At 52.7% G+C, this 11,640-nt stretch overlaps 1 protein-coding gene across 1 annotated transcript; it reads left to right on the top strand.

Annotated features, from left to right (window-relative positions):
• Positions 1–163: 163 nt before the first annotated feature.
• On the top strand, positions 164–5,240 carry LOC123781957 (tubulin gamma-1 chain). Its single transcript, XM_045781748.2, has 11 exons — positions 164–329; positions 642–754; positions 938–1,105; positions 2,295–2,363; positions 2,640–2,719; positions 3,162–3,288; positions 3,526–3,612; positions 3,699–3,848; positions 4,239–4,391; positions 4,482–4,643; positions 4,832–5,240. The coding sequence occupies exons 1-11, from the start codon at positions 281–283 to the stop codon at positions 5,027–5,029; spliced, it is 1,356 nt and encodes a 451-aa protein (XP_045637704.1). The 5' UTR covers positions 164–280; the 3' UTR covers positions 5,030–5,240.
• Positions 5,241–11,640: the final 6,400 nt, after the last annotated feature.

The following is an 11,640-nucleotide window of genomic DNA, read 5'->3' as shown; positions in this document are numbered from 1 at the left end:
CGCGCAGGCCCCAGCTTGCGTCTCTCCTGAGGAGGAAACACTACGCCAAAGTACGTCCCCCGCGCCCAGGCGCAGAGCCCGACCCGGAGCTGCGCACGCGCAGTCTGCTTGACTGAAGCCAAAGGAATAAGGACCCGCCATCGCCAGAACTCAGTTCTCATTGGAGCGGAGAAAGTTCGTGGGAGGAGCAGGTTGTTTGGCGCCTGCGTCGTGTGGCTAGCGGCTAGCGAGCCGTGGCTTGGCTGGCGGGAGCGGCTGCAACGCCGGTACCTGAGGAGCGATGCCGAGGGAAATCATCACCCTACAGTTGGGCCAGTGCGGCAATCAGAGTGAGCGAACCTCCGGCCCCTCCACTAGTCAGGTTCCTTAGATTCTGTGGGATCTCGCTGTGTGATCCTGGACTCCATCTGCCCTTCCCAGAATCGTAGTTTTCCGAAGGCGGGACATGCCTGACCCAGTGTCCAGTTGCCCAGCCTTGAGGGGCCCTCCCCTCCCAGTCGCTGGCATACGGCCCTTTCCTCTGACATGGGAGACTCCCGAGGCTTGACTTCCTATATTCGGACCTAGTCCCACAGCTCCTAATTGGAATCTGCCCAGACCCAGATATCCTCTTTCTCCCCCGTCCGTCCCCCCTCCCCCAGTTGGGTTCGAGTTCTGGAAACAGCTGTGCGCCGAGCATGGTATCAGCCCCGAGGGCATCGTGGAGGAGTTCGCCACCGAGGGCACTGACCGCAAGGACGTCTTTTTCTACCAGGTGCCCCCAGCGACTTGGCCAGGCGGGCTGAGGGAAGGGCAGGGGCCTGCTACCGGGAAACCTGCTGGGCAGAGGAGCCAGGGCGGCTGGCTTGAGGACGGAGGGCAGGCAGGAGCCAGAGTTGGGAGGATGGAGGACTGGGCCTTAGCTGATTGGGCCCCTCTGCTGGACTCCCCTTGACAGGCCGACGATGAGCACTACATCCCCAGGGCGGTGCTGCTGGACCTGGAGCCGCGGGTGATCCACTCCATCCTCAACTCCCCCTATGCCAAGCTCTACAACCCAGAGAACATCTACCTGTCCGAGCATGGAGGAGGAGCTGGCAACAACTGGGCCAGTGGATTCTCGCAGGTCGTTTGCTATTCCCTGGCAGGACCCACAACTCCCTCCTGGTGTGAGGACAGGCGGTATGACTTGCCAGAGAGAGAAGAAACCAGATCAAGGATGTATGAGTAGTGCAGAGAGAGAGATGGCTGAGGAGAGTTCTTTTCTCTAGGTCAACTACGTAATATGGTTAAGACGGCACTTGCTAGTGCTGTGTGCCAGGCTGTACTAAGTGCGTTACATGTAACTTATTTAAAGGTCCCCAACAGCCGTAGAGGCAGGTATCATAGGTTCACGGACTCTTAACTGCTTTTCCAGATTCCAAAAAGCTCTGAAACCAGAAGATGCTTTATAACTTATGTAGTAGCAAAACCGAATCTTGGGTGCCTGGCTGGCTCATTCAGTAGAGGAAGGGACTCTTGATTTCCGGGTTGTGAGTTCGAGCCCCATGTTGGGTGTAGAGATTATTTAAAAATAAAATCTTTAAAAAAACAAAACAAATCTCAGTGGAGACTGGCTATTTTATAGTTTCTGTCCAACTTGTCGTTACTCATATGTTTCATTGCACAAATGTTAATACGTTTGATTAACATACATCAGACACCCAGCTGGCGTTTTACTTAACATACATCATATGTACCATAGTACCTTACTAGAACGGGAAATATTTGAATCCCAAAACATACCTGACCTCAAGAATTTTAAATAAGGGACTGAGGAGTTGTATTATTACCTTCATTATACAGATGAGGAAACTGAGTAATCTGCCCAGAGTCACTTGGTTAAATAAAACTAGAGCTAGGGGCGCCTGGGTAGCGCAGTCGTTGAGCGTCTGCCTTCGGCTCGGGGCGTGATCCCGGCGTTCTGGGATCGAGCCCCACGTCGGGCTCCTCTGCTGGGAGCCTGCTTCTTCCTCTCCCACTCCCCCTGCTTGTGTTCCCTCTCCCGCTGGCTGTCTGTCTCTGTCAAATAAATAAATAAAATCTTTAAAAAAAAAAAAAAAAACTAGAGCTAATACATGACCCCAGGTAGTGTGGATGTAGTGTCTGCTCATAATGTCTGCTTTACTGCCTCTCAGTGCAAATAAAAAGCAGGGCCACTGTGCTCCAAAAAAGGCCTTTTATGTTCTATAAGGAGAATTCAGGGTGGCTGTTCTGAGGTCAGAGTCCTTGTCCCATGGTCCTGTTCCACTCTGACACTCCCTGTGTCTGTACAGGGAGAGAAGATCCATGAGGACATTTTCGACATCATAGACCGGGAGGCAGACGGCAGTGACAGTCTAGAGGTGAGTGTCTTAGGAATGCTGGTGGGAGCTCTCATAGGGAAGGCTTGACAACACCCTTTAGAAGCCACCTGTTAGATATAAAACCTACCCATGTGCCCTTTGCACACTGGACAAGCCACTGGGCTTTGCTGGACACAAGGCAGAGTCTCCTGAGCTGTATTGTGTGGAGGACGGAAGTGGAGGAGGGGGCTCGGGAAAATAGGAGTCCAAGAAGTTGTACGTTGGGTCCAGTTTGCAATGCAATACCTAGGCACTGACTGCCCCTTCCCCATGCAGGGCTTCGTGCTATGTCACTCCATCGCTGGGGGGACAGGCTCTGGCCTGGGCTCCTACCTCTTAGAACGGCTGAATGACAGGTAAGTGTGTGTTTCATGGGGCTGGAGGACTTAGTTTCCCAAGTAACTGGGAGGCCTTCCAGATACGCCTTCTTATTTGCTAGAACAGTGAAAGAGCCCTTCTATTTGCTCCTGTAGTTAGGAAAGGGAAGTTACAATAGCCAAGAACCTGGTCACATTCTGGGCGGTTGGATCTGGAGCCTAGCATCTAGGCCCTAGATGAAGAGATGAAGGTTCAAGGAGTAGGACTGGTTTAGAGTTAGAACCCTAGGTCCTAAGATGTGTCTCCGCCATTCCTCCTTTGGGGTTGCAGACTTCCAAAAGTCAAATCTCCCTTCTCTACTGATTCTGTGTCCCACCCCAATTTCCCCATCTAGATTCAGCTGCTCTCTGACTGTCACGAGCCCCATGTTTGCCAAGCCTCCAGTCTCTTACCCTGACCCTCTTCTCTTAACCCCGTCAGGTACCCCAAGAAGCTGGTGCAGACGTACTCAGTGTTTCCCAACCAGGACGAGATGAGCGATGTGGTGGTCCAGCCCTACAACTCACTGCTCACACTCAAGAGGCTGACCCAGAACGCAGACTGTGTGGTGTGTCCTGGGTTCTGCCATTCTCCACTCGCAGCACCCCTGTCTTCTTTCATCATTTTCCTGCACTTAAAAAGTCCATTTTGAGCCCTTCTGTTCCTCAGTCCTCTGCCAGTGCCTTTTGGATGGGTCTTTTTGGTCATGAAGCACCAAGGAAATTATGCTTCAGAACCCAGGATCAGGCAGAGCTCCTGCTCTTTTTGTCCCCATAAATTTGTCACCTTCTTCTGTCCCCCCCAGGTGGTGCTGGACAACACAGCCCTGAACCGGATTGCCACAGACCGCCTGCACATCCAGAACCCGTCCTTCTCCCAGATCAACCAGCTGGTGAGCCCCCACTCCTGGACTCTCTGGACTGGAAACCCCACCCCTCCCTGGGGCCAAGGCCCATGACACGGCGCTCCTGTCCCCAGGTGTCCACCATCATGTCAGCCAGCACCACCACCCTGCGCTACCCCGGCTACATGAACAACGACCTCATCGGCCTCATCGCCTCGCTCATTCCCACCCCTCGACTCCACTTCCTTATGACGGGCTACACCCCGCTCACCACGGATCAGTCGGTAGGAGCAGCCCCAGCAGGCCCTGCCCTAGCCTTTCTCTCCTCCTGCTGCCCCAGGAGCTGCCCTTTGCGGCCCCTAGAGGCTCTGTGCTCAGGGACTGGCACAGACTGTGCGACTCCGCGCCGCCCTGGTCTCCTCTCTCCTCTGCCTCTGGCTCCCCGCAGGGCCCGGGCTCTGGGGGCCTGCTGACACTCCTGCACAGGGGTAGGACCTTGCTGAGCGGAGGAGGGCCGAGGTTCCTGGTCCCACAGCAGAGGCTCAGTGTAGACCTGAATCTCGAGACACCGCCCCAAGAGACCACACTGGCCCGAGTTCAGAGTCTGATAGGGCTCAGGCATCAGACTGTGCCCTGAGTGCCGGCCTGGGCCCTGTGGCCCGCTGTCCCCTCAGGTGGCCAGCGTGAGGAAGACCACGGTCCTGGACGTCATGAGGCGGCTGCTGCAGCCCAAGAACGTGATGGTGTCCACAGGCCGGGACCGCCAGACCAACCACTGCTACATCGCCATCCTCAACATCATCCAGGGGGAGGTGGACCCCACCCAGGTAGGTGAGGCCCCTTCGTGCCACCCCCGGAACCCACAGGGGTAGAGGAGAGGCTACCACCACCACTGTTGGGTGCACCCCTCCCCCCAGGTCCACAAGAGTCTGCAGAGGATCCGTGAACGGAAGCTGGCCAACTTCATCCCCTGGGGCCCTGCCAGCATCCAGGTGGCCCTGTCGAGGAAGTCTCCCTACCTGCCTTCAGCACACCGGGTCAGTGGGCTCATGATGGCCAACCACACCAGCATCTCCTCGGTGAGGCTCACTGTTTGCACCTGTCCTCCCATACTTCCTTCCCTGGTTGGGCCTCACCTCTCCGCATCCCTGCTGCCCCTGCTTCTGAATCTCCTAATGTGTGGAATGCGCACACTTGGTTCCCCGGTTCTCTGGGCCATACTGCTGCTCCGAGTTCTTTGTGACCCCTGCTTTCTGCACACACCAAGCTCTTCGAGCGGACCTGTCGCCAGTACGACAAGCTGCGGAAGCGGGAGGCCTTCCTGGAGCAGTTCCGCAAGGAGGACATCTTCAAGGAGAACTTCGATGAGCTGGACACGTCCAGGGAGGTTGTGCAACAGCTCATCGACGAGTACCACGCAGCCACGCGGCCAGACTACATCTCCTGGGGCGCCCAGGAGCAGTGAGGACCCCAGGACGGGGACCTCATCTGCCTTACTGGTTGGCCCAGGCCCTGCCTGACTGACCACCCCCTCAGAGAACCGGTCAGGGACCTCACATATCTCTTCCTCATAAATACACACATGTACATGTACTCTGTATTGGCCTGGGGGTAGGCTTATGTCTCCTCTTATGAGACTATTTATGTTTAATAAAGCACTGGACATAATAAATTAAGTCACTGGTCTCTTAAAGCTTGTAGATGTGGGGAAGGGGGATGCCTGTTCTTTCTCCATCACAATGAAAGGGTCTTCCCCGACTTCCAGCCTCTTCAACTCTGAGCAAATGCCTCCCCTAGCTTTTCCTCCTCCTTCCTCATTTTGGAAAACATGGGTTGGGTCCACTCATGTGAGACATGTCTTTCCAGGGTAAAAAGGCTAACAGATATTACCTTACTCTCTCCTGACATTCTGGGTCCCAGGTTCCCCCCCCCCCAGTCAGGTGACCATTCCACCAGTTTCATGTTCCCACATCAGAGTGTCCTGTTAATCATCACAGCAGCAGGCCTGCAGCCACCACCCCCACCACCAGGCCCTGGGCAAGCAATAGAGTTCGTCCAAGTGCCTTCAATCTTGTAAGCAGGGTATGTCAGCCAGTTCGAGAAAGCCACTGGTCAGGCAGCTGGAGTCCAGGACAACCAGCTCAGGAGACCAAATCCAAAGCCTAGACTATAAGCAGGCCCTAAAGTGGGTCCATAGCTAAGGCTCCATAATTCTGTGTACAGGTGATGTCCAGTTTAAAGGGCCAGTGCTCTCCACTTCGGTGGGAAGATTGCAAGGAAGTAGTAAATATGTAGTGACCTAAATTTTCAGGATCACAAGGGCAAACAAAGTAGGTTGTCCCTAGATCATGGTGGATTGTCAGGGCCCCTCTTAGGCCCTTATGCACCCTAAAGGTGAGGTTTGGGTGACAATAGCAAACATGTATGGGGCCACTATCCTAGGCACTTCACATTATTTTGTTCAATGCTACAAAGTGATGGATATTATTAATCCCATTTTATAAATGAGGAAGAGTACCCAGGAACTTTGGGCAAATTATGATTTTTTCCTCCTGGTTCATTGTTGACCTGAGGACATCTTTTTCCCTTCATGGACCTACTTATCTTTAATAAAGCTTTGAATATGAACAGTGAGAAACATTTAGACCAGGCCCTTATGAACAAAAGGGACGGCCGGGCAGAGAACAGGCAGTCAGAGGCCGGGCCCTGGGCTGTCTGAGGGGTGGCGGGGAGGCCATTAGCCTGTTACCATCACAGTCAAAGCTTGAACTTGTCACCTTCACTTGCCAGGGCCCGCAGGAGGCTGACTCAGGAGAGCCAGACTGGTTGATGTCAACCAGCCGCCTGTCGTCTCGGTACCGAGGGTGACTTCAGGGGAAACCAGCGTGCACCTGGTGCCTTCTCGGCTCCACCTCTGGCCCCTGCACCACTGGGCACCTTGCCCGGCTCCTCTCCCCTTATCGCCTCTGCCCCTGATGACCAACCTTTCATCACCTGGGGTATCTGCTGGAGTGACTGGTGCTGAGTGGGGGTCATGAGCGCCGGCAGATGTGGCCACAAGCCCAGGGCCTTCCTTGGCCAGACCCAGTTAAAGGGTGTGGAGCCCCAGGGGGAGGAAACAGCAGGTAGTCCAGAGTAAAAGTTGTGTGTGGTTAGTACTCCAGTCACGTACCCCAGGCTGGATCTGCAAAGATGCCTCCTTTTCCCCACTGCGAGGGCCAGGCCAGGCGCTGCAAGCACAGACACACACCTCGGAGCCAGCTTCAAAGCCAGGCCCTTCCCCCCAAGGCTATTTCCAGATCACCCATCACCCCCGGCCAGCGCAGCGCCTCCCAGTTCTTGGCGAGTGGCAAACCCCCAACCATGTCAACTAGAGGGCAGCGAGGAGGCCAGGTGGAAAGGGAGGAGGGCCTCTGGGAATCAGGGCAGCAGGTGGTGCTGGTGGTGAAAACTGTGGTCTGAGAGCCTGCAAGCCATTGAAGTCACTGTCCCGGGGAGATGAGAGGTGAGGGTGGCTGCCGGGAGAGACGGCTCTCGCCCAGGACAGGCACCTCTCCAACTAAACAAATAAGAGAAAATCAGCCATTTCAGGGTACTATACCCAGAACCCCCGTGTGATGTGACCCAGGGACAGAGAGCCAGTATCAGGAAGCACTTTATGGTAGAAATAGAGTGCTATAAGCCAATCTGGAACTCGGGATTGTCCCTTTGGAAAGTGTACCCGGATGAGGCGAACAGGGGACGAGCACCAGAGTGGGTCGGGAGCTCACGGTCAGTGCAGACCCGGACAGGCGTGGTGAGTCAGTCCGCTCACCCTCATCCAGGGTCTCCGCTGGCCACCCGTGTGCTCCGTCTCCCGAGAAAGGGGCTCTCCCGTGGAGAGTCAACTCAAATCCAACACCAGTATACCTTCCAGGAAGGCCCACCTCCACCATTTGCTCACTTTCCATTCCTCTTGCGTATGCGGAGCAGGTAAGGGGCTGCCCTATGAAAGTAACGGGAACATTTTAAATTGATGTTCTGGTTTTCTAATCCATCATTTCTAAAGTTTTAGTGAAATGCCCTAGGACCTGATCGCAGCTGTGTGAATTGGTAAAATCAAGTTTCTTGCAAAGCTGCAGGTTCTTGTCAATCAAGGTCTGACACCCCTGTGAGACCCAGCTGGAAACGCCCTCCTCGTATCTCTGGCATTGCTAGAGTACTGACCCTGGCTATGGACTCCAGAGGTAGGCAATTCGTCCCTCCAACCCCGAAATCCATATGAACTATGAATAGGGTGACCAGCTCATCCTGGTTTTATTTTTTATTTTTTTTAAGATTTTATTTATTTATGTGACAGAGAGACAGCCAGCGAGAGAGGGAACACAAGCAGGGGGAGTGGGAGAGGAAGAAGCAGGCTCCCAGCGGAGGAGCCCAATGTGGGACTCGATGCCGCAACGCGGGGATCACGCCCTGAGCCGAAGGCAGACGCTTAAGGACTGTGCCACCCAGGCGCCCCTCATCCTGGTTTTAGCACCGAAAGCTCCAAGAGGCTCAAGAACCCCTCAGACTTGGTTTTAACTAAATTTCCCACATTCCCTCTGTCCTGAGAAAACCGGGATCATTGGTCACCCAAATGAAGGAACACCACCAAGAACGATGAGAAAATCTTGAAGCATTATCTATGAATGATCAGGGCTGGATTAAGGTATTGTAGACAGTTGTTCATTTTGTTCATTAATTAAGCAAACATTCATTAAAAATAGAGACCAAGTTGCCCATCAAGCTTCATAACGAACCCTACCTAAGGGGTTTTTCGAGTTTTTGGGGGGTAGGGAATATGATATATAATATAATTAACTTAAATGAAATAAGTTAAATATATTAATATAATTTTTGCACATGATCATATATTTTATTCCGCTTTCTTAAAAAACTACATAAACTGCCCACCCAATGTGGGGCTTAAACTCATGACCCTGAGATCAAGAGTCTTATGCCCTACCGAGGTGCCCCCGTCATTCTGTTTTTTTTTTTTAAGATTTTATTTATTTATTTGACAGAGATAGAGACAGCCAGCGAGAGAGGGAACACAAGCAGGGGGAGTGGGAGAGGAAGAAGCAGGCTTCTAGCAGAGGAGACTGATGTGGGGCTCGATCCCATAACACCGGGATTACGCCCCGAGCCGAAGGCAGACGCTTAACCGTTGTGCCACCCAGGCGCCCCCGTCATTCTGTTTTCTTAGTTAAATGACTCAAAATATAAGCTGTAAAATTTTAAGGGCTATAGGTAAAATATTATACAAAATAATATTGAAATCATTATTGAGCATTTAATATACACCAAGCACTGTTCTAAGCACTTTACATACATGAGCTCATTTAATTTTGACAACTGCATAGACAGGTACTGTCTGACCCGGATTTTTACAAACAAGGACACTGAAGGTCAGGGTCACACAGCCGGGCTGTGGTCTCTCCTGTCCTGGAAAGAGAAAACCTAGGAAGTGATGCATTAGCTGCCACATATATGGTGGGCTGTCAACTGCGGGAGCGGAGAGCCTCTACTGTGACCGTCCAGGGAGCAGAATGAGGGTGGTGGAGGGAACTACGAAGGGGCAGGTTGCAGCTCTGTGGCAGGAAGAGTATCCGCACCGTTGCTGCTGTCTTCAGGTGGAATGAGCGGCCACATGGCCTGTGAGTCCCCCTTCACCGAACCCCGTCAAGCAAATTCTGCGTGACAACTAGCCTGGAACAGTCAAGTCCTAGGAGATGGATGAGGTGACCGTAGTGTGCTTTCCAGCCTTAAGGATTTAGGAATTTCTTGGAAACCAATTTCGTTTATAATAAAGTATATTAATTTTTTATTTGTATTTATATTTATTTTTTGAGGCTCCACACCCAGTGTGGAGCCCAGCGCAGGGCTTGAACTCACGACCCTGAGATCAGGACCTGAGCTGAGATCAAGAGTCGGACACACTCAACCGACGGAGCCATCCAGGCGCCCCATGAATTCATTTTATTTTTATTTTTATTTTTTTATTTTTTTTAAAGATTTTATTTATTTATTTATTTAACAGAGAGAGAGACAGCCAGCGAGAGAGGGAACACAAGCAGGGGGAGTGGGAGAGGAAGAAGCAGGCTCCCAGTGGAGGAGCCTGATGTGGGGCTGGATCCCAGGACTCTGGGATCACGCCCTGAGCCAAAGGCAGACGCTTAACGACTGAGCCACCCAGGCGCCCCAAATATATTAAGGCCTACTGTGTGCCTGAACCCTTTCCAGGAACTGGGGATCCCTAGGTGTGTAAGCGAACGTCCTGACTGTCAAGAAATTCACAGCCCGACTGGGGCGCCTGTCTCTATCTCTGTTTAATAAAAATAAATAAAATCCTAAAAAAAAAAAAAAAATTCACAGCCTGAGACACCTACGCAGCAAAGTGACAGTTAAGGTGATAAGCACACATCGGCAGGGTCACCACAGTGTGTGCTCAGTAAATATTTACTGAGTGTTAGCAAGAATGAAAGGCTTCGGGAGGCCCGTGTGGGAGTCACACAGAGGAACGATCATTTGACAGGGTCTTGAATTCTCAGGGAAGCTTTCCAAGGGGAGACATAGGCGACGGAAGGGGGGCTAGCCTGTGCTAAGGCCCTTGCTGGCAGGGAAGCGTGAGATGGCGTTTACTTCTCTTCTGCGGCTCAACCACCCCCTTCCTGTCTGCTGGGGCGGGGAAGCTCACACCGGGCAAACGGGCAAACGAGGCCACCGGAGCCCACCTGGGGCTGAGGGAAGGCCAAACACTGAGCAAAGAGGTTATGGCCCAACCCAGGTCTGACGGAAGGCTTCCCAGAGAGAAACCAACGGGGCCTTGTGTGCAGGGGAGCCGTTAATGTGTTCACATCCGGAGGGAAAAGCATGGTAGGCAAAGGGAAAAGGACCTGAGGGGACCGGGAGGCCTAGAAACAAGACAGTGGGTTCTGGAAACTGCAAAGGCCCAAAAGGCGCTTTTGAAGGAGCAGCAGGAGACAAGGTCAGGTTGATACTCCAAGAGCAGACAGGTCATGCAGGGCCTTTTATGCCATGTAGAGTTTGGACTTTATTCTCCGAGCAAAGGGGAGCCCCTGAAGGCCAGCTGGGAAGCTTCAGCCACCAGCCTGCCCTTTCTGGACTTTTCACCCAAAATAACACCACACCCCTGCCCCCACCCCCTGCTCTCTATTCCCTCCTGTTCCCTAACTCTGCAAACTGATATTTGGCAGAATCTGGTATCAGAACTCTAGCCTACGTCCTGCGGCTCCTTCCTAAAAGTGGATTCTTAGACGCCGCTGCCCACGCCGGCGGCCCGCTCTTGATCATTTTGTTCTCAGGCACCGTGGCCTGCCCTGCCCTGCCCTGAGCTGCCCCAGACCAGCTCTGCTCAGCAGACTGCCCCACTTTCTTCCCTCCCCCAAAGCCCTCCCAGATCATTCCTGACCGGGCACACCCGGGGCCTCCCGCCACGTTCGACCACAACAATCCCCTTTCTGTCTGCAGTCCACCACATGCATAATTTCACGTGAGTTTGTTAGTCTTATCATTGTATTTTTGTTACGTAATTTCCTTTTCTAATACTCTCAAATATAACTCCATGTGTTCTCTAGAATGTTCAGGCATTCTGGCAAGAATTAAGTTCCAACAAATAATAGATTTTAAAATATGTACCCTCAAAAAACAATTTTTAAGGGGCACCTGGGTGGCTCAGTTAAGCGGCTGCCTTTGCATCAGGTCACGATCCCAGGGCCCTGGGATCCAGCCCCGCGGCAGAGTTCCTGCTCAGCAGGGAGTCTGCTTCTCTCTCTCCCCTGCCCTTTCTCCATCTCCCCCCCACTCATGGTCTCAATTGCTGTATCTCTCTCTCTCCAATAAAATCTAAAATTTTAAAAATTATTTTTTAATGATTTTATTTATTCATTTGAGACAGAGAGAGACAGAGGGGGGAGGGAGAGGCGGAGGGAGAAGCAGACTCCCTGCTGAGCTGGGAGCCTGAAATGGGGCTCGATCCCAGGACCTGGAGATGGTGACCTGAGCTGAAGGCAGACGCTTAACCAACTGAGCCACCCT

This window comes from Ursus americanus, chromosome 23 (assembly GCF_024610735.1).
Source record: "Ursus americanus isolate L20-20 chromosome 23, mUrsAme1.1.p, whole genome shotgun sequence".
Taxonomy (NCBI): domain Eukaryota; kingdom Metazoa; phylum Chordata; class Mammalia; order Carnivora; family Ursidae; genus Ursus; species Ursus americanus.
This window is presented reverse-complemented; position numbering and strand designations above follow the sequence as displayed.